Source organism: Gadus chalcogrammus, chromosome 16 (genome assembly GCF_026213295.1).
Source record: "Gadus chalcogrammus isolate NIFS_2021 chromosome 16, NIFS_Gcha_1.0, whole genome shotgun sequence".
Lineage (NCBI taxonomy): Eukaryota > Metazoa > Chordata > Actinopteri > Gadiformes > Gadidae > Gadus > Gadus chalcogrammus.
The window spans coordinates 24,982,586-25,003,789 of record NC_079427.1 but is presented as its reverse complement, the minus strand read 5'-3'; the positions used below and the strand labels follow the sequence as shown (position 1 = coordinate 25,003,789).

Below are 21,204 nucleotides of genomic sequence, written 5' to 3'. Positions count from 1 at the left end.
TGTGTGTGTGTGTGTGTGTGTGTGTGTGTGTGTGTGTGTGTGTGTGTGTGTGTGTGTGTGTGTGCGTGCGTGCGTGCGTGCGTGCGTGCGTGCGTGCGTGTGTGTGTGCTTGTGCTTGTGCGTGTATGTGCTTGTGGGATATTTGTAGGCCTATGTGTCAACTTTATAAGGCAATAACTCAATAGGTCCTTTTTCTTTGCTTTTCTACCTGGCAGGAATAGAGTTTGCTCAAAGGTCAATTTTGGTTTTGTTTCACTTGGAAGGAAAATAGTCTGCTCAAAGCCAGTCAAGTCAAGATCCTATTGTTTCTGCTGGTTATCACAGTTGGACGTTGTAAAACGCCCCCGCATGCTCAAGTCAGCATTGACAGTTTAATTCTGAATATGCTGATGATTCATCTAATGCCCTGCTCATCAGCGTATTGGCAGTGCAAAACTACGACTTTAAGGAAATGTAATAACGTAATATCATGTTATTATATATTTTTATACTTTGGTGTACTTTAAAATACTACTACTTTGATCTTGGAACCAAAAATGTCGCCTCATGAGAACATCCTGATCTGGCCTGTTTCTCTCTGCAGATTAGTCTGGTCTTGAGCCTCTCATGAAAATGCCAAAAAGGTAGGACCAATCAGCTTAAAGGGGAGGGAGTTATGTTTCATGGCCACCAAGGAGCCACACAGTCTGCAGCATTTCCATACAAGGCCCAGGCGCCAAGAAAGTGTCCCAATCAGAAACATTTGATCAGAAAAACACCAAAAAGCGATGTTAAAAGAGGAACAGAACCTTTTCCACGGCGGGCTTTGCTCAGAGGAGAAGACTTCTGAGAAACATCAGCATGAATCAAGAGATCAAAAGCGTCACGTAGCACTTTATTCAGATTGGCTGGAGCTTCATTACTAGGCATATCATTTTTATTTAGTCCCGACGCGTATCCGAGTCCCGACGCGAGAGACTGTTGATCTGATCTTAAATACATTGTACTTTCTATTTTACTCATTTCTTTGCATATGTTTTCTTTTACTTATCTATTATTTTATTTTATTGTATAACAATGTTTATATGTGAAGCACTTTGAGTCTGCCTTGTGTATGAAAAGTGCTATATAAATAAAGTTGCCTTGCCTTGCCTATATCTCAACAACGGCATGGGCTATAATGCGTAGCCTTGGTACCAAAAGAAAGATAACACCTGTGAGATTGGTCTGCAGGTGAAATAATCAATGTGGATGCTCCTTGGTTAGAGTGAATAAAGCTAGAACACAGTGGAAGATGGCATTTCCTGCCTTAGTCATGTTTTAGAGTGAAAACCACCTGCTCCAGTATCAGTCGGTAGCTACTATAGGGCTATCATGATATCATAGCAACATATATGCTAGGCGTGATAGAGTCTCATTTCACGTTAAACAGATGAGACTCCCTGTCCCTGTCTGTCTTTAACACACACACACACACACACACACACACACACACACACACACACACACACACACACACACACACACACACACACACACACACACACATACACACACAAATACACACAAAAGCAAAATTGCAAAGAGAATAAAAGAGTGAAGCTGCTAATGCGATGTCCCCTGTGCATGCCTCTGTGTGTCTAACTTCTTCATGGCCTTATCCGCCAGCCGTGGCACCCCTGGGAGTGCAAGTGAAAGATAGAGCAACAAGGAGCATGGCCGGGGATATTAACTAGAATCCTCTGTGCCTTTCCCCCGCCTGCTCTAATTCAATTGTCTTCCCTGGTCTCCGTCTATCCATCTCTATCTTCAGCCACCTTAAATCCCTCCGTCCACCCCCTGCTGCCCTCAAACCCCAGCCACCCACCCAACTGTTGGGAATCACTTTTCTCCTCTCTCTGCTCCTCTCCTTTCCTGTCATCTCAGCCGCCTCTGTCCCCCTTGCTCCCTTTAATCACCTGCTCCCTCCTCCTACAACCCCGCTCCTCCTCCTCTTCATCCAACCCCGCTCCTCTTCCCCACCCTCCTCCTCAAACACCGCTCCTCTTCATCCTCCTCCTCCTCCTCCTCCTCCTCCAACACACTCCTCTTCCTCCTCCTCCTCCTCCTCCTCCAACACACTCCTCTTCCTCCTCCTCCTCCTCCTCCAACACCGCTCCCTTTCCTCTTCCTCCTCCAGCACCACTCCTTTTCCTCCTCCAACATCGCTCCTCTTCCTCCTCCTCCTCTTCCTCCTCCTGCTCCAACACTTCGTTGAAGTTCTGGATATTTCCTGCTGTTTGTCCTTGTCTGCCTTCGCTCCTGCTCCCTCTCTAACCCCCCCGCCCCATTCTCTATCTTTCTCTCTCTCACTCTCATTCTCTCTCTCTCCCTCTGTCTCCCACTCCCAGTCTCTTTGTCTTTCTCTCTCTCTCCTACAGTCCCCATCGCTATCTCCTGCATGGTTTCTTTTGTGCTTTTCTCTGGAATCAGACATATGTCAATCCTACCCATGAGGCTTGCTATCCATTGCCTCCCGTCTTATTGTGCTCTTTCTCTCTTTTTTTTTCTCTCTCTCTCTCTCTCTCTCTCTCTCTCTCTCTCTCTCTCTCTCTCTCTCTCTCTCTCTCTCCCTTTCACTATCTCCCTCTCCATACCTTTCTGCTCAAAAAGTCTCAGTGTTTATCGCTTGTCCCCAGGGATTCAACAAAGCTAAACACTTTGGTGTAAATGCGTCGGACAGTGCCTCGCTCATAATTATACGCTGTGTGTGTAGACAAACCATAGCTTTCTGCATGGGTTCCTCTGTCTGTTGTTCGTCCTAATTCTGTCTTGGTTTCCAGCTTTATGCATGTTTCGGTGGGTTTCCTACCAGAGTGACTGGCTGTGTATAAACATACTAATTATTTCACTGATAGCAATATGAACCACCCACTGATAGAAAATCCACGAGGCAGCAATTAAGTGTGATTGTGTGTGCATGCACACACACACAGGAACAAACATACACATGTTACGTATTTTAAGCACATAAGCTGCCCTCACATAGCCACTAGGAAGCTGGATCGAACACACAAGCTGCATTACCCTCACATAGCCACTAGGAAGCAGAATCGAACACATAAGCTGCAATAACTACACCAGCCACAAATGGCAGCACCTTTACTGTGTGTTCACACCAAATGCGGAATTTGTCGCCCGTTCGCGTTGTCGCCGAAGTTTTGTCGCGCCACACATCATAATCTGTCGCTGTGCAAGTTTTGTCAAATTTGTCGCGCCACAACAAGATAACCACCATTGCATGTCTTTACCTTTTGTGGAAGAGGGAGAGACGTCGGAGGGCCCGACGCAGTATATTCATAATATTGTAATGACCACGGAAGAGGCAGTGAATGAAGTATTGAATAGACAGAGATTTATTAGATAGGCCTACCTAATAAACCGTTGGAACACACAAGACCGGAAACATAGCAACGCCGTAAACAAACCCCGAGAAGCCCAATCCCCGCGCTACTGCCATCCGGAGGCGCACAGAGCTTTTTGCCTTGATATTATATATACAAATATTATATTATATACTATTATATTACATAAAGAGCTCCGGGAGTCGCAAACGGCAACATTCACTTTCTCCTCCATGCTGCAGTTCACCCCGGACTGCACTGCACTGAGTTTGACGGTTGAACGCTGATTGGCTGTTACGTTAAACATGTGACTCAGTAGCCACGATGTTGAACGCTGATTGGCTGTCATCACGCTAATTTCGCGTCAAAGTTGAAATATTTCAACTCGAGCGAATTTGTCGCGCCACAAATCCTCGTGAACGCGCTCGCCTGTGCACGGCGAAAGTGTGGCGCGACAAATCAAAAATTCGCCCGATACGCGTCTATACGTTCACTTTGTATGGGATCCTGTCGCCCCGTCGCGTTTGGTGTGAACGCACAGTTAGACAGGTGAAGAGGGGGGAGCCAATACGTCACACAGGCCACACCTACTTCACATAGGCCACGCCCATTTGACCCTAACCAGCGCGGGAGTGAGATTGGAGGGCAGAGACACAGTGGTGGATTTAATGATTCGTTTCCGTGACCCAGTTCGCGTGAGTCAGTTCGCCAAGAGGAGTCGTTCGCGAATCGTTCGTTCGTTCAGTCGAGTTTCCGGTAGCACCGAGTCTGACTGACTCAGCTGAGAACCGTGCAATGGCGTGCATTCCAGGATGTGATTTACCGCTATCGGAAACCAGGCTGAACGAACAAACGATTCGCGAACGACACCTCCCAGTTCAGTCGAGTTTCCGGTAGCACTGAGTCTGACTGACTCAGCTGAGGGAGTATATACTTATACTCCAGGGATTATTAATGTTGTTTTTGATGGTGTGTTTTTCTGGAACGAGTATTCGAATATTCGCTCGGAAAAACCAACGAGTATTCGAAGCCTGAAAAATGGCATTCGGGCCATTAACACCCATCAAACCCTCCCACCCCCACCAGTTGGTTGGTCTGAGTTGAACTCTGTCTGAACTCTAACTTCCAGTCGAGTCTTGATGCGTCGGACCGTCAAGCTGCTCTGGCAGCTCTGATAAACTTGGCACGAAATGTACAGGATATGTACATATAGTATTACTGAACAGAGAAGCATCTCTAATTATGTCTTGGTTTTCCTGGCGCAGATAAGAGTAGAAGGAAGATTCTACGCATGCGCTTAGACATGGCGGTGTTGTGTGATAGTGTATCACAGCACCACCTAGCCGCTTGGCTGCATACCCAATCATGGCGTGCATTCCATGATTCGATTCACCATTCGATTCACCGGAAACTCGACTGAACTGGGAGGTGTCATTCGCGAATCGTTTGTTCGTTCAGCCTGGTTTCCGGTAGCGGTAAATCGCATCATGTAATGCACGCCATTGCACGGTTCTCAGCTGAGTCAGTCAGTGTCACGGATAGCGGGTGGCAGGCAGGCAGGTAGGACCCAAACGCAGACAGTTCGAGTAATAGGATAATTTATTAACTCAAAAATGCAAGGAACACGGGTGACGCGGGTAACACAGGGAACACCGGGAACACAGGTAACACACAGGACAGAACTCACCACAAACTAAAATGATCCGACAAGGAACAAAGGAAAGACAAGGGTTTAAATACCAAACACACACAGGGCACGCAACGAGCAACAGCTGAGACACATTAGGGAGGGAGCAGTAATCACACAGGAGGGAAACCTGACATGGGGAGAAACAAGACCGATACCAAAGTAAACCAGGTGACACACCAAAACAAGACAAGGAAACAGACAGACCATGACAGTACCCCCCCCCCTCAAGGGTCGACTACCAAGCGACCCACGACATGCAAAAAAAAGAAAGTCAAATCCAAATAGGGTGGGTGGAGGGGAGCCAGGAGGAGGGAACAAAAAATGTTTTCTGGAGGCCTGCAATCCTGGAGGCCTGCAACGGCGAAGACCCACAGGTGGCCGGCATCGGTGAAGACGAAGGCGAGGTAGAGGGCGGGCCCCTTCTGGAAGGTCTGGAAGGTTTGGAAGGCGGAACCCCTCGGGAAGGCAAGGTAGAGGGCGGGCCCCTTCTGGAAGGTTTAGAAGGCGGCACCCCTCTGGAAGTCAAGGTGGAGGGCGGACCCCTTCTGGAAGGTTTAGAAGGCGGCACCCCTCTGGAAGTCAAGGTAGAGGGCGGGCCCCTTCTGGAAGGTTTAGAAGGCGGCACCCCTCTGGAAGTCAAGGTAGAGGGCGGACCCCTTCTGGAAGGTTTAGAAGGCGGCACCCCTCTGGAAGTCAAGGTAGGGTTCAGGAACCGGACAGGGCTCGGGGACCGGAGTCAGCTCAGGGGCTGGAGAGAAAGGTTGAACCGGATGGCACTCCACACTCAACACCCCCACTCTGATAGTCCATAAGGCACCCTCCAACTCGGGCCTTGAAGCGACAGCGCTGCACGTACACCCCAACACAGCCTCCAACAAAAAAAACGTCTGCTGGGTCCAATGATGGTCGGATCATTCTGTCACGGTTAGCGGGTGGCAGGCAGGCAGGTAGGACCCAAACGCAGACAGTTTGAGTAAAAGGATAATTTATTAACTCAAAAAGGCAAGGAACACGGGTGACGCGGGTAACACAGGGAACACCGGGAACACAGGTAACACACAGGACAGAACTCACCACAAACTAAAATGATCCGACAAGCAACAAAGGAAAGACAAGGGCTTAAATACCAAACACACACAGGGCACGCAACGAGTAACAGCTGAGACACATTAGGGAGGGAGCAGTAATCACACAGGAGGGAAACCTGACATGGGGAGAAACAAGACAGATACCAAAGTAAAACAGGTAACACACCAAAACAAGACAAGGAAACAGATCATGACAGTCAAACTCAGTGGAGTAAGTGCTACCGGAAACTCGTTTGTGCGTTCAGTCGAGTTTCCGGTGAATCGAATGGTGAACGAGACAAACGAGATAAATGAACCGGTTCGGTTCGTTCGTCCTAAAGACACGTTCATTCGAACCGGTTTGCGAACGAACGAGCCAACACTACGACATAGGCGGACCCGCAGAGAGGCTCGGGCCTAAGCCCCGGGGCTCGAAGTAGCTCTTCGATATTTCTCTCCACGCTTGTTTGATACAATTCCCTCCCTTTTGCTTCATAGTTACCATACCGAAATACTTTAACAAATAAAGTGAGTTAAAAGCGATCCGGATTGGACTACTTTCTTCAAAAAACGCGACACACACATGCACACACACACACACACACACATGCCACACACACGCGCACACACGCACACACACACACACACACACACAGACACACACACACACACACACACACACACACACACACACACACACACACAGACACACACACACACACACACACACACACACACACACACACACACACACACACACACACACACACACACACACATGGTTTACAAGTGCTGCTTAGCAATGAGCAGCAAGTCAACACAATCTCTGTGTTGAAGAGCAACCAGGTACTCAAAAAGAGATAGATAACTTTTCACATTTTCGAGGAGAATAGGCTCTCTTAATATAAAATATTGTATTTATCATCCCCCCCCTCCCCTCCTCCAGGACATTTTTTAACTATTTTTGCAATGACTTTGATTGACTGGAATTGCTCGTTTCTAAAAGACGCATTCGCCATCACAAAGCACTTACTCCCAAAGCACAGCATTTATAAGTTTGTACAGAAAGGAATGAATTGTGTTTTTTTACCTCCCTTCGAACCAGGTTTTTGTGATTGGCAGAGAGTGGTTGTTTGTGTGACTATTTGGTCCCATGGCACTTTAAGTGTTTTTTTAATGGATGAAGATCAGGTGATGAACAGAATTCCAATGGGACCTGTCTTTTATTATTTTAAAGCCGACACTTTGTATGGGATCAGTGTGTCAATACGACGGGCTGGATTTGCTCTTAATCCTTTCAACCTTTGAATGTAAAAGGTGACTCTCCAAACTTTATTCGTTATTAAACTCTTACAAAATTTGTAATACAAATGGTGCAGGTCAAACATGATTAAACTTATTTAGCAATTTATACCAGCATTGACTGCTACTAAGGTTCTAAGTGGGGTGCAGTTTCTGGAAAACTGTCCAATCACAGGGTAAGTGCAGGTTACACCATTGATATGAAAGAACAGTTCTCTCCTGCAATTAAAAACTACGGGGCACTTGTGAAAATGTTTGCTCTCAGATTCTGCTCTACATATTACACATGAGTTATTTCTCAGAAGCAAAATAATGTAGGAATGACTTTCCAGGATTATAGGTTAAAACACTACTAAAGTAGCATCAGGCTCAACGCTCTCCCAGAATTCCATGGGGTACGTAATTTAAACAGTCCCAGTACCCGTGGTAGAGTCATAGCTGCTGTGGGTAGTCGATGATTTCTCTTCTCCTAAAGCATGGCTCGGTCAATTTCCCCTGTTTGTGAAGTATTTCACAAGTACCGCGCCTGTTTGTTTTGCCTGGCGGCAAGTGTTTGGCTGTACCTCGTTCTCCTCTGTTAAATCTGCTCCTTCTTTACGTTGACAGCTTTATTACAGCGGCCCCACTCATTTGCATAGGTAATCAGCACATATTTCCACCGCCTGCTCAAATCGAAGATGGCAGCCACTAATTGGACGAAAAAACAGGAACAAGGGAACAAAAGTGTGATGCCGTTTTTCCGGGGCTTTTATTTTGTGTGTGAGATTCACACCAGTGTTTCGGTTAAATTAACTTGTTCCGTTTTATATATTTATAAGTTCCAGACGATATAAAGGCAGGTTAATTGCCTCGGCTCTGCTGGCTAATGGCGATGCCGTAGCCTAGAAGAATGTCTGAAGTATACCATTATGCAGAAACTCAAAAATCTGCAAGGTTCATGACATCAGCGGCTCGGGAGAGTTATCGACATGTGGAGCAATTCTTAGAAGATTATACACAGAGTTTGGGCCATCACGTGACTGGGGACGAGAACAGAGGGAGTCGATGCATTGTGAAGTCTACATGGTTGCCGCTGTGCTGCATTTAGCATATACCAGCGTCACACATGCACTCACACAGAACCACCAGACAGTAGGAAGAGCTTTCTCGACTCAAACCAGCAGCTGTAGCTAGCAAGAGCGCGTGCCATCTTGCTCAGGCACACACACCATCACACCCACGCAAGCTCACATTTTGCCCTGTGGGGGCTACACAAGTGTGGCATTGGAGCTCCTGCCGGTGAGGAAATGGACATTTTAATGAAGTCGGCCCAGCAGTGGACGGCGGTGTCCCTCTTTGCCATGGCGAGAGAATAGCACTTTACCCCATGCTGCCCAACAATGGACCAGTGATTTCATTAGAGATGGATGGGGAGAAAATGGATGTTCAGGAACGGCCCAGCCACCTGGCTGCGCTCTCACTCTCCATTACCTCGTGGCCCCCACTCCCCCGGCCCCACCTCATGGCCCCTCGCTCACACTGTGACCAGTGTGTGGAAGTGAATGCCAAATCAGTCCACTGACCTCGCTGTATTGTTGTAGCCGCGGCTAAATCACCCTCATTCTGAGCTATGGAAATCTCTCTCTTTCTCGCCCTCTCACTTGCTTTCTCTCCACCTCTATTTTGTACCTTCACTCTCTCTTCCTCCAGATCTAAAGGTCAGTCAGTTTGGGGATTTTTCTCTCTGCATAATTTACTTTTTTGGCTATTATTGCTACTATTGCTGCTGTTATTCCAGTACATGCAGGGCAGTGTATTTACACATGATTTTAATAGCATTATTATTATTATTAATTGCATTATTAAGAAAGAAACATTTGTATTGGATGATGGATGTTATTGACACACACACACACACACACACACACACACACACACACACACACACACACACACACACACACACACACACACACACACACTAACACACACACACACACACACACACACACACACACACACACACACACACACACACACACACACACACACACACACACACACACACACACACACACACACAGTAACAGATTGACAGGCAGTAAGTAAGTAAGGGGATTAATTTGGATTACACAGTACAAACGTTGGAGCATGTGAGGGACCGGCAGAGGTTTCTCTTTGTTTGCAGCAAACAAACATCTAGACCACAACAAACACGCCATGATCGAAGAAGCGCCTCACCACATTTGTTTTCCCCCCCTCCACTACTGTTTGTCCTTCTTTCTCCCAGACAAGCATTCTAAAGCAAGGTAGTAGCTGTGGAAAAGATAATGTGAGCGCTCAAGATTTCAACATATGTGTGGAAACTGTATAAGAAAATAGCAAAATAACTCCTAGGGCCCTATTTTAACGGTCTGAAATGCAAGTGAGAAGCGCCAAACGCAAGTAGCTTTGTGGGCGGTTCTATGGCGATGTTGCTATTTTACCGGCGGATAAATGACTCTTACGCCCGACGCAAATCTAAAAAGGGTTGGTCTGAAGTATAGCCTAATTACCCGTTGGTTTGGTTTGGGTGTAACGTGCAATAAACCAATGACAGTGCCATCTCCAATCCCCTTTAAGATCCATGAGCGCATTCATCTGACAAGTTGATATTTTGACAGCGCATTTGCAGTCTCCGATGAGACTGCAAATGCACATGACCACATGAATTTCAAACTTCAAATGGCTCAGTTTATGGCCAAATAATATGGCCTAATTCACACAGTGAATAGCGTTTTCTTCCACAACTTCAGAAATACTTCAGAGTCCTCAAATACATTTTGGCAAAGAAAACTTAACACACAAATGATATGCGGTAACTCTGGTTCTATTCAATGATATACGCAATACATTAACAAACATTGTTGCTTACCAGTATTGTATGCATTAACGTTATCGACTTGTGTTCCTAATATCCATGTGTCCCCCCGTTAATATACATTGCCATGGACTGTATTATGCGTCAGGTGTTTAGTTTGCGTGTGTTTAAAAAGATGGACACGCACACGCACGCCCGCATTCATTAATTCTTTTGCACATACATACACACACGCATTCATTCATTCTTTTTAACACTCACTCGCGGTAGAAAAATGTTATCTCACGATCAAATACTCATCAATCCTAAAAGTTAAGGGCTTGTACACGATGTCTGTATTAAGAAAATATGTGTTTGCTGTACGGTGTTTGCAGATGCATTGATTTAAAAGTACAACTTATTAACGCTGTATCAGCTGTTCTTTCCCAAATAATTTACCAAGAATGTGTGGCTAGGTAGATGAGAGAAGCAAGTGTATGCGCGAGGTGCACAAGCAACATTATGCATGCGCCCTTAAAATAGAATCTGAACAACGCGCCACTGACTTTAAAATAGGTATTTCCTGGTTTGTGGTGGAATTTCTTTCTGAAGTTGCAAAATACCACCAGGGAACGTTTACGCCAGAATACGCCTCCTCCTTTCGCCGAACCGTCCCTTGGGGTGCAAGATCATTCCCTAATTTACCGACGCGTGGCGGTGGAGGGAAAAGTATGGAAGTAAATCTGTGTTCAGTAAAGCACTGAATATTTATCAGGATTTTTTGCCTATGAATTGAACTCAATTCTGTTACAATTTTAAATAAATCCTATTCAGCTTTATTTTTTAATGTTAAAAATTCAAAATCAAATATTCAACGTTAAAAAATTTGAAGTAAATATATTCAACGTCCCAAAATTCAACATGCCAAATTCAGCTGCAAAATTCAATGTCGGAAAATTCAGTAATAACATCCGGGGACCCAAGGAAGAGCAATCAATCCTAGATGCTAGATCGGGGTCAAGCAAGGAGAGCGGGAATAAGAGCGTTACTCGATTCTTCTTTTTTGATACAAACGTTAATTCTAAACATAATTTTACACAGTAGCCTATAATAGGAAATGTGTAAAATAATAGGAAAGGTAAATCAACATAATTAAACACTGACCTACCTTTTATGGGGAGAGAAGCAACGGTGGTGGACCTTACTAAACGCCCTATCCGTCTGAAAAATGCTAATCAAATCAAATCAAATGTATTTATTGAGCACATTTAATAACAAGGTGAGAGGGGGGGAAATCTTATGTTTTATTTATGTTTTTGTTATAATGCTCACCGTTTTTTTGTTTTTTTTCTGCAGTATGAAGTAAACGATGAACTAATGCCTGTACGTGAAGTGTGTTTGTGATTGCAGTGACTTGGCTGCATTTACATGCAACGTAAGAGTAATTGTAGTGGGTGAAGGAGCCGATTTTATTAGGGCACCAATTTGGGGCAATCCACCGATGTCACTTTGCCTACGTTTGATGTGATGCTGAAGCCCGCTGCCCACTCTGGAACGAGAGCGCAGAGCCGGCAGTAGACCTATTGCGCATCTGAAACGGCAGCAGCCTGTAGTTCCAGTGGAAGCACGGCATGCCTCGGGAAGAGGCGCCCGTCAGCAACCTGCTTTTAATTTGTCATCCTCATATCTGTATCATGTCACTCTGTGCGGAATAGTGCTGGCTCTGCGTGCTCGTTGCTCTCTTGTTATGCCACCATAGAGGCATATCAACCGTTTTGCTCCAGCCACTTAACGTGCATCCGGTGTCACAAAAAGAATACCCCCAATCCGAGTGATCGATGACGGTATAAACGTTAAGTTTTAAGCTTGGGCATGTTTCCGCATGTGAACGACTTCATGCCTGTCTACGCTTCAAACTTGTGTATGTTGCAGAAAATGTGCAACAGCGCCCCCTAGGGTCACACTATTATAGGCTACTGTGTAAAATGTTTAGAATTAACGTTTGTATCAAGAAAGAAAGAACCAGCAAGTGACACTCTTATTCCCGCTCTCCTTGCTTGACCGCGATCTAGCATCTAGGATCGATTTCTCTTCCTTGGGTCCCCGGATGTTAACAATGAATTTTCTGACATTGAATTTTGAAGCTGAATTTGACATGTTGAATTTGGGGACGTTCAAAATATTTACGGTGAATTTTTTAACATTGAATATTTGATTTTGAATTTTTTAACATTGAAAATAAAGCTGAATATGATTTATTGAGTTAAATTCAGAGGCATAAAATCCAGATACGTTATTTCAATGCATAAATATTCAGTGCTTAGAATTCAATGGCTTTTTATTTTTTAAATCTGATGGCACAGATTAACTTCCATTGAAGAGAACGCTCTGCGCCAGTTGCAAACTAGAAACGACGCATGCGTCGGTGTAGAAAGTCAATTGCGCTGGATGCATGATAGGGCCCCTTGTGTCTTGCAACATCACAACGAGTCATATCTCAATTCAATCCAACCTTTTCTGTTAGGAAGTCAGAGGCAAGCAAAACGAGAAGTCATGTACTTTGTCGCGATCACAGCCAATTTGCTTTCAGTCCCTCAACACGTTCAATGAGAAGTCTTTTTGGAAGGAGTGCTTGCGATTGACGGGAGATAACGCAGTGGGAAAATCAAGGGGAAATAACACTGTGGTTGTTCTCAAGCACATCACTTGGTGTGAACTAATTTACTTTTGTGGTTTCATTTAAGGTAAGATAACTTATATAGTGTATTTTTATCCAATTTCAATGATAAAACAACAACAATATTGCAGTGTGCAGGGTATATTGGATCCTATGTGCATTAGTGCTAAATGTGAGTGCATTTCAATATTGAGCTTTAACTGGGCTTAAGCTATCCTACTTTTGTGTATTTTGTGATAGGCCTTAAGCCTGCGAGCTAGCTCAAAGATTTACACATAGAAACTATGTGTGGACATAGTGTGGAATCAAAGATCTTTCTCATCTGTATTATAGATCTTTTCCCGGAAGCTGATTATAAAGTTATGAAACACATATTAAAGTCTAGATATACCTTGATCCAAGGTAATTAAATAAAGATAAGGAAATATGTAAATATGATGTACGGTAGTTTAGCGCTTTGTAACCTTTACCAAAACATGTAATCCTGTTCATGTTAGAAATGATTGATCAGCCAGGTATAAAGAGGGGTCATCAACAACAGGTCATCATTGCCACTTTTATCCTTAACCCAACTGTACAACTGCTTGGCCATTTACTTTGTGTTTGAACATTTACAATTGTTTGTGTGGCCCTAACAAAGCAATGTATAAAAATGCTAATGTATTTTCAGAATGATCATCATTTGATATAAATTAAGTTCCGTTAACAATCTTGGTATCCTTTTTGTGGTTCAGGCAGCTACAAATCATGCAACCTGACCTCTGTTCAAACAGCTTATTTCCTGTTCAGGAAATAAGCTGTTTCCCCGCTTGCGGTTGTTACTTTCTGCAGAAGTCTGAAAGAGGAGCCGATGATTAACGTGGCCTACGCCGTTGTCTTTGGGTGCGTCGTGGTGCTGGGTTTGCCGCTCAACGCTGTGTCCCTGTGGATCCTGATACAACGCCACCGGCTCAAGTCTCCCAGCGCTGTCTTCATGATCAACCTGGCCTTGGCCGACCTGCTGCTGGTGCTGTCCCTGCCAATGAGAGTCCATTTCTATTCAACAGGCACCTGGTCCCTCGGGGTTTTTGCTTGCACCTCGATGACCATGCTGTTTCGCAACAACATCCGTGCCAGTGCCATCTTCATCACCTTCATCGGTGTGGACCGACTGCTGGCTGTGGTGTTTCCTCTGAGGTCCAGGCACCTGCGCAACACCACCAACAGCTGGAGGGCATGTGGCTTGATTTGGATCTTCCTAATGGCTGTAAACACCCCAGAGGCTGTATATTTTTCAAGAAACATGTACGACAACAATCAAACCTGCTTTGTTTTCCCCGCCGACTGGACGCCGCAAAAGACAAGCATTTATATACAGGCTTGCTTCGTCTTAACTCTGCTGTCAGTCAATATGTTCTCAACTTCCATGGTGTCCTGGAAATTGCATCAGCTCAGTACATCTGGACAGATGATCGACAACAAGATCAATGTTATGCTTATCTTTGCGATGAACCTTGTGATGTTTGTCATATTTTTCTTGCCTTTTACATTGGCAATGATAGTTGGTAATGTTACCACCATCTATGCAACAATGTGTCTTGCAAGCTTGAACTGCTGCTTTGATCCTCTGTTGTATTACTTTTCTTTGGATTCCTTCTGGAAGAAGGAAGATAATCCGGGGTCTTCCTCACTTAAATTGCAGGTGAGCAAAGGTGACTTGCGGGCAGGGGAGACAAGTGGCATGAAATGAACTATTTTGACAGATGATATATGTATATTTTTCAGTTGTTATTGTATATTGCATTAGAATGTGCTTGATGGATTCCATGAGAAATGTATTTTAATTAAAAAAATTGCTTTGATGCTGCAACTTTGATGTTAGAAAGTAGCCTTACGCAAGCAATTAGATTATGTTCGCTTTTCATGCCTATATGTGCTTTTACTTGATACTTGATTGATGATAGTGGCTTGAAATGACTGGACATAATTCAAATGTAATGTTTTTCAGTAGGCATCTTACATAAAGTTAGTGTTAAGGTAATGGTTCGCGTCCCCTAGTTGAATGATAAACATAAATAAGCAGAGATGGCATGGCACCTTGCCTGAAATCTCTGCTACATTATAACGTCTCCTAGAACCACTGCAGCCTCCGATTGGTCTGACAATCGGCTGGGTGGTCCGAAAGACACCATTCAGGAAGTATCCGAGACCCAGTACAAGTTAATAATAGCCAATAGCCAAATCTTTCACTTCCCTCCATTGCTCATTCGAGTGCTTTTGGGTTCTTTATTTGTTCTGATTCTAGATTAAGTCTTGCAGGCCGTAAGCAAATTAATGTGTTTACCATTATCTTGATGTATTTTACATTGTGGGATTTAGAAGCGTGATTGTGGGAAGAATGAGGAGAAGATGTGTTATAAAGTATTGAACAAGTTGGATATTGGAGTTTTAGTGAACTTTGAATTTAGGTGAATGTGCTAGCAGGTGAATCGGTGAATCGGTCATGATCGCGATACAAACCCCCTGACAGGGGGAAGAAGGACCCCGTAGTGATCCCCCTTATCTCACGGCTAAAATATCAATAATCCGGCTATCGTCTGACAGATATTTAGCTCTGGGAACAACAGGATATATTTCGTGAGTACGGTCGTAGCCGGATCATGGTCATCGTTCATTGTTGAGGTCATTCTTACGAGTCAGGTCAGAAACTTCAGACGCAATAATGGAGTTGATAGTCGATGTCTACGACCAAATTGCTTCACAAGCGACCAGTTCTCTCCCTGTGAACCGGTTCAAACAACTATGGCTGATAGCTTCTGAGAGGTTTGCTCTCCACACCGACTTTGCACCTCCATGCAACCAAAGGTCAAACGTGAGCTTTGGACTACAAACAGACTATGAACAGAAATCAGAATTTTTCGAATACCAAAACGTTGTCCCGTTGCCTACAGCTTCTGCATTAATAAGCAGAAATCAGTTTTGGGCACAAAACATAAAATAAATAAAATAAAAAAAATTGCTTGATTAGTTCCTCATTAAAAAGAAGACAGTTTGATTCTACTGTTGGTAATTGCGGCCATGGCAACTGTTATCCATTGCAGCGGGCAGCTACTCAACAACAGGTCGTAGAATGCCTTAATTGACCAATTAGAAGCGTTTTCTTAAACAGAGCTGTGTAATAAATATTGTCTGATACAGTCATCTTTACAGTGAGCTTAAGAGCCTGCCGTCTTCTCTCTCTGCCTGATCACAGGAAATTAGTTGGAGTGGCTGGTGCCCCCTAGCAGAAGCATATGTCTCATGTTACCTTTTTCACTCCTTGTACTGCGAGCTACTCTTAATCCTCTCTCTCCGCTATAGGTAATTACTAGTAGATATTGGAGTCTTGAGTCAGTGCTTCTGACCTCAGACCTTATCCTCAGCCTGGCATCCTCAGCCTGATATTTAAAGTACACCAATAACTTAGAAACGTGTCTCTGTAGGTAAAAAAACACAATTGTGTACTTTATGTTCGTCTGTATGTGTGTGTGTGTGTGTGTATTTGCATGTTTGTGTGTCTGTGTTTGTAGGTCTCTGTTTCCGTGTGTGTGCGTGCGTTTGTGTGTTTTTTCTAACGTGTAAATAAGATCAGGCTGACACTTTGAGCATTCAGCCTGCCCACCACTGATAGCTGGCTGGACCGCTCCCACTTTGGTCTCAACGCATCTGCTCAGGCTGGTCACGGTCAGCCACCCTGCTCATCCTGAAGTGCAGGGGCTGCACACACACACACACACACACACACACACACACACACACACACACACACACACACACACACACACACACACACACACACACACACACACACACACACACACACACACACACACACACACACACATACATCTAGCTTGTGTATGTGTGTGTTTGTGTATGTGTGTGTGTGTGTGTGTGTGTGTGTGTGTGTGTGTGTGTGTGTGTGTGTGTGTGTGTGTGTGTGTGTGTGTGTGTGTGTGTGTGTGTGTGTGTGTGTGTGTGTGTGTGTGTGTGGAACAAGTGCACTGCAACAACAACATAAACACGCAGGTAAATGGAGGTGTGCAGGCGTCACTGCCAAGACCCAACAAACAAGCCTGTTGAGCAGGAGCCAAGACCGCGTATGGGGCCAGAGAATACCTGCTATTCACATACAGTCGGGCACCAGCAGCCTGCAGGGCACTAGCGAAAACACAAAGACCCCAAGGTGAGGCGAAAATAACAAGGAAAACCTCAGGGACAACACCAACCCGAACAAACGCACAACACGGAATAAAAGGAAATAACAAAAAAAGGCCTAATATCAGACGAAGAAATGGAAATGTTGAATTTTAATAACAAATAGAAAAACATACATGAAGCTACTCCCTTTTTGTACTTGGTAGAATCATATATATCCTGTCTGTTCTGTTCTAGACCTCGAGAGAAACCAACAACCAATGGTGTCATTAGAGCACTCTTATCTTGAATTAGTTGACGTCAGTACGTTAACACAAAGCTAACTTTAGCATTTAGGTAATGTGTTTGTCGTTTTTTTTGGATATCTACAATCCTCTTCTTCTGTTGAGTAACAGTCTAAGGGCGGTTGGCATCATTTGAGTTGCATTGCCGCAACTTACTGTATTGTTAATGGGCCCCCTCCCCTCCCTTACAGAAATGTAACACACTCAGGTATCTCTGATTGACTTGTTCATTGCACTGTATATTTCAGCTGAACAGTGAAAACAACTCATTGATCTACTTTTTTTTTTGTACATGAACGCATCAGTAATGACAATACAAAAGTTATATTAAAACCAAATCCGGGTTCACAGTGTGCACCTATAAAGTGAAGGTGAGAAGGGGAACCAACATATCTGGGTGAGATGAGGCAGTGGGAGGGACTAGCTTACTGCTGGATTTCAGCTGGAAATACAGCAGAGAGAGAGAGAGAAAACAGTTGACAGAGCTTGATGAGAGGATGGAACGGGGATGTGGACATGAAAGAACAAGGAGGAAATAAAGGGAGTGGGGGTGGTAGACTAGATGAAACAACATCACTTTTGAGTCGAGCAGACACAAATGTGTGTGTGTGTGAGTGTGTGTGTGTGTGTGTGTGTGTGTGTGTGTGTGTGTGTGTGTGTGTGTGTGTGTGTGTGTGTGTGTGTGTGTGTGTGTGTGTGTGTGTGTGTGTGTGTGTGTATTTCAAGAAATGGGTCTCTTGATTGAGTGGCTGCCTGAAAAGCAACAAGTGGCTGACTCTGACTGCTGCTACATCTACACCTCTAGATGGGTTTACCTCAATACCAAGTACGCAATGGTAGTTCGGACTAGGCAAGTTCAACTCATGAGCACAAACTCCGGAGGAAGAGAAGAGGCGTTGGCATCATTCAACAACTAAAACAGCAGCGTCCTCGATGACATCAGCATCTGAGCCCGTCTTGGCAATACTCTAGTTAACTTCACCCAATAAAACTAAATATGATACAATATTACATGATACAATAAAACAATTAACCAATAAAACAGGGCAGGGCAAGCCTGCCCTGTTTTTTTATATGCATCAAATAAATATGAATGTATTCACATATTTTGAGTGTTCTAAGATCTGTACCCTACATTCAGTAAGCCAGTGGCGAGAAAACGGTGATTGAAGGTTGTTGTTGTAGACATTGATGAATAGAGGAAGATGCGACATCAGACAATAGAAACCTTGACAAAGCATGCAAAATGCATTCTGGGATACTTGGTCCACACAAGTCACCTTGCGAGCATTGGTGCGTTTGGTGTTCTTGGCTAGACGCAGACCTCAGAATGGAACACTACTTGGGCTGCGATTGATGACGTTTCACAAGGCCACAAGAAGACAAGTACAGACAAGAACGCAGGTTGAGAGAGGGCGCATGTTTTGTTGTAATTTACCCTTTTCACCAAAGGAATAACACGGCAGTAGCTTTTCACATAAATTATGGGTCTGTTTAGTCACTAGTCAAATAAATAAACATTGATGATAATGTTGCTACAACAGATTTAAATAAAACCGACCCAACGTAAAAATTATCGGAACAGGAGGTCACTTAGCCGATCTTTGAAAAGGGTCCATTTCTGTTAATTATGGAGGCTGGTGTAGAGTAGACCAGTTTCAAACTCTATCTCAGCACAGTTTTGTGTGTCTTTGTGTAGTTGATAGTGTTTCTTTGTAATATTAATGAATATGCTATTGCTCAACTTAACTTTTGATGCAAAGTTAAGTTTTGAAAGGCTAAGGTGGGAGAGGACAACTTCATGTTTTGCCCTGGAGGCAGTCATAACACATTAGTAGAACGACCAGTACTGCTGTGTGTGTCTGTTTGTGTGAGCGTGTGTTTGTGTGTGGGTGCGCCCGTGCATGTATGTATAATATGTAGTGTTTTATGATTTTGTGCAGAAACTGTGTAGCATGGCAGTTGTGTTATGACTTTATGGCTACCAAGGTAATACGCCCAGTGGGGGCCGGTTGTGCACTGCTGGTCGGCCTAATGCGCGTCAGTAATGAAAAGCAATCAAAACAAAATGAAGGAACCCAATCCTTGTTAAATTGTCCGAAAGCATCATTTTTTTTAAATTATGTTTTGCTGATGAGGGACTGGATGCTTGGATGCAAATAGAAAGTGATCATTTTTGCACGTATGGGGTCTGCACTGATTCAGTACTTCCTGTTAGAAGTGCTGATGCCCATATCACATAGCTCAGCCACAAGGGGACTCAAATTGCTTTTTAGCTATTATCTTTGTCCGCGCTCTGATTCAAGTGTAGGGTCATATCGTTGGAATGAAAGTGCTCAAAAAGGCATTTCAACAGGCTGCAGGATAGTGTAGTCTGAAGTTGATCCATCTGTTGCTCAGCTATCGTCAAATAATAACTTTTACTTTGGTAAATTGTGATAAAAGAATGGCCATTTTATTAAATGTGATTCTATTGTTTTGAAACTAATCTTTTAGAAACTACACACACCCACTTCCTATTTAATTCCAATTAAGCATTCAGAGACGTCTTTAAGTACGCCTATCAGACATATAGTTTATGGACGTTTATTCATACATCATCATACTTTATTTTGGAAATGTCCAAACATAAATAGTTGGTTGACTGCGCACCGCCTGAGAGTAGGCTATAGCTCGCATTATGTTGTAATATAAATACATATAACTGATATATTTGCAGCAATTCGCCACTATTTGATGCAGGATTGTTTAAATCATTTTTAATACTTGACTCTTCGATTTTACTGAATGGTTTGGTCCAGTCAGGCGGGATAAACTACCACACTTGGATAACTTGAAAGAATAATCCGGCCAGTGAAAGTGATGGGGTTGGTGACGCGTCTCCGGTGCTAAAAGATGCAGGAGATGGAGAGATGAGGGGGGGGGGGGGATACGTGTTTCTCTCCTCCCCGTGTGACGTAGCAGTCCAGTCCCGTGCACCGCTCCTCGGTCCCGTCTCAACACAAGCAGTTAGTTGTGCGTCGACCAACCGCGCACCACACAACCAGACGAGGCTTGCGCTGCAGCGATCCGCTTTCCTCCTGCACAACCCCCCTACCCCCTCACACACACGCACACACTAACGCCGTTTTCAAGGCTTTGGGCTTCTCTTGTCCTGTTATCCACCGCTTTTTCAATAAAATCAACACATTTTTTAAACATAAGAGTACAAAAAGCGAAGAGGAGGCGGCGAGAAAAGAAGAAAGAGAGAGACAGAAGAGGAGAGGAGGTCGTATCGTAGTTCGCCTTGGCCGAATTCGTTCGCGGATCGAGAAGATGCTGATGAGAATAAGCGACGCGTTCGCCGTACTTGTTCTGGGGCTGTGCGCCGCCGTGCACACAGGCAAAGGTAAGTGAAGGGCAACTTGCGCTATCTTTCCCCCCGACCCCCAACCCCCAAAGACCCGCAGGGCACTCATCTGTCACTCATCTGTCACTCATCATCGGACGAGGACGCGTGTTCCAACAGCGCGCAGGTGCGCGTAGTTTCTGCTGGAACACGCGTCCGAGTACGGTTGTATTGTATCATGCATAGACACGAGCTCTGCTTTATCTGGTTCATCTGAGTCATTTCGTGTTGGAAAAGGTGCAACCATCGCAGTCCATCGCAGCCCGAGCACCGAGGCCACTTTTAACCGGTAAATGCCCACAACATAAAAAGAGCAAAAAATAAACTCGGTGTACATTCTGCCTCCTCGCCCACCCTCTGGACACGGTCGAAGGAGCGGTTAGGATACACACACACACACACACACACACACACACACACACACACACACACACACACGC

General features: G+C 44.5%; 1 protein-coding gene across 1 annotated transcript; it reads left to right on the top strand.

Annotated features, from left to right (window-relative positions):
- Positions 1–12,747: 12,747 nt before the first annotated feature.
- Positions 12,748–15,657, top strand: LOC130405743 (lysophosphatidic acid receptor 6-like). Its single transcript, XM_056610916.1, has 2 exons — positions 12,748–12,983; positions 13,748–15,657. The coding sequence occupies exon 2, from the start codon at positions 13,767–13,769 to the stop codon at positions 14,643–14,645; it is 879 nt and encodes a 292-aa protein (XP_056466891.1). The 5' UTR covers positions 12,748–12,983; positions 13,748–13,766; the 3' UTR covers positions 14,646–15,657.
- The last annotated feature ends 5,547 nt before the right edge of the window (positions 15,658–21,204 follow it).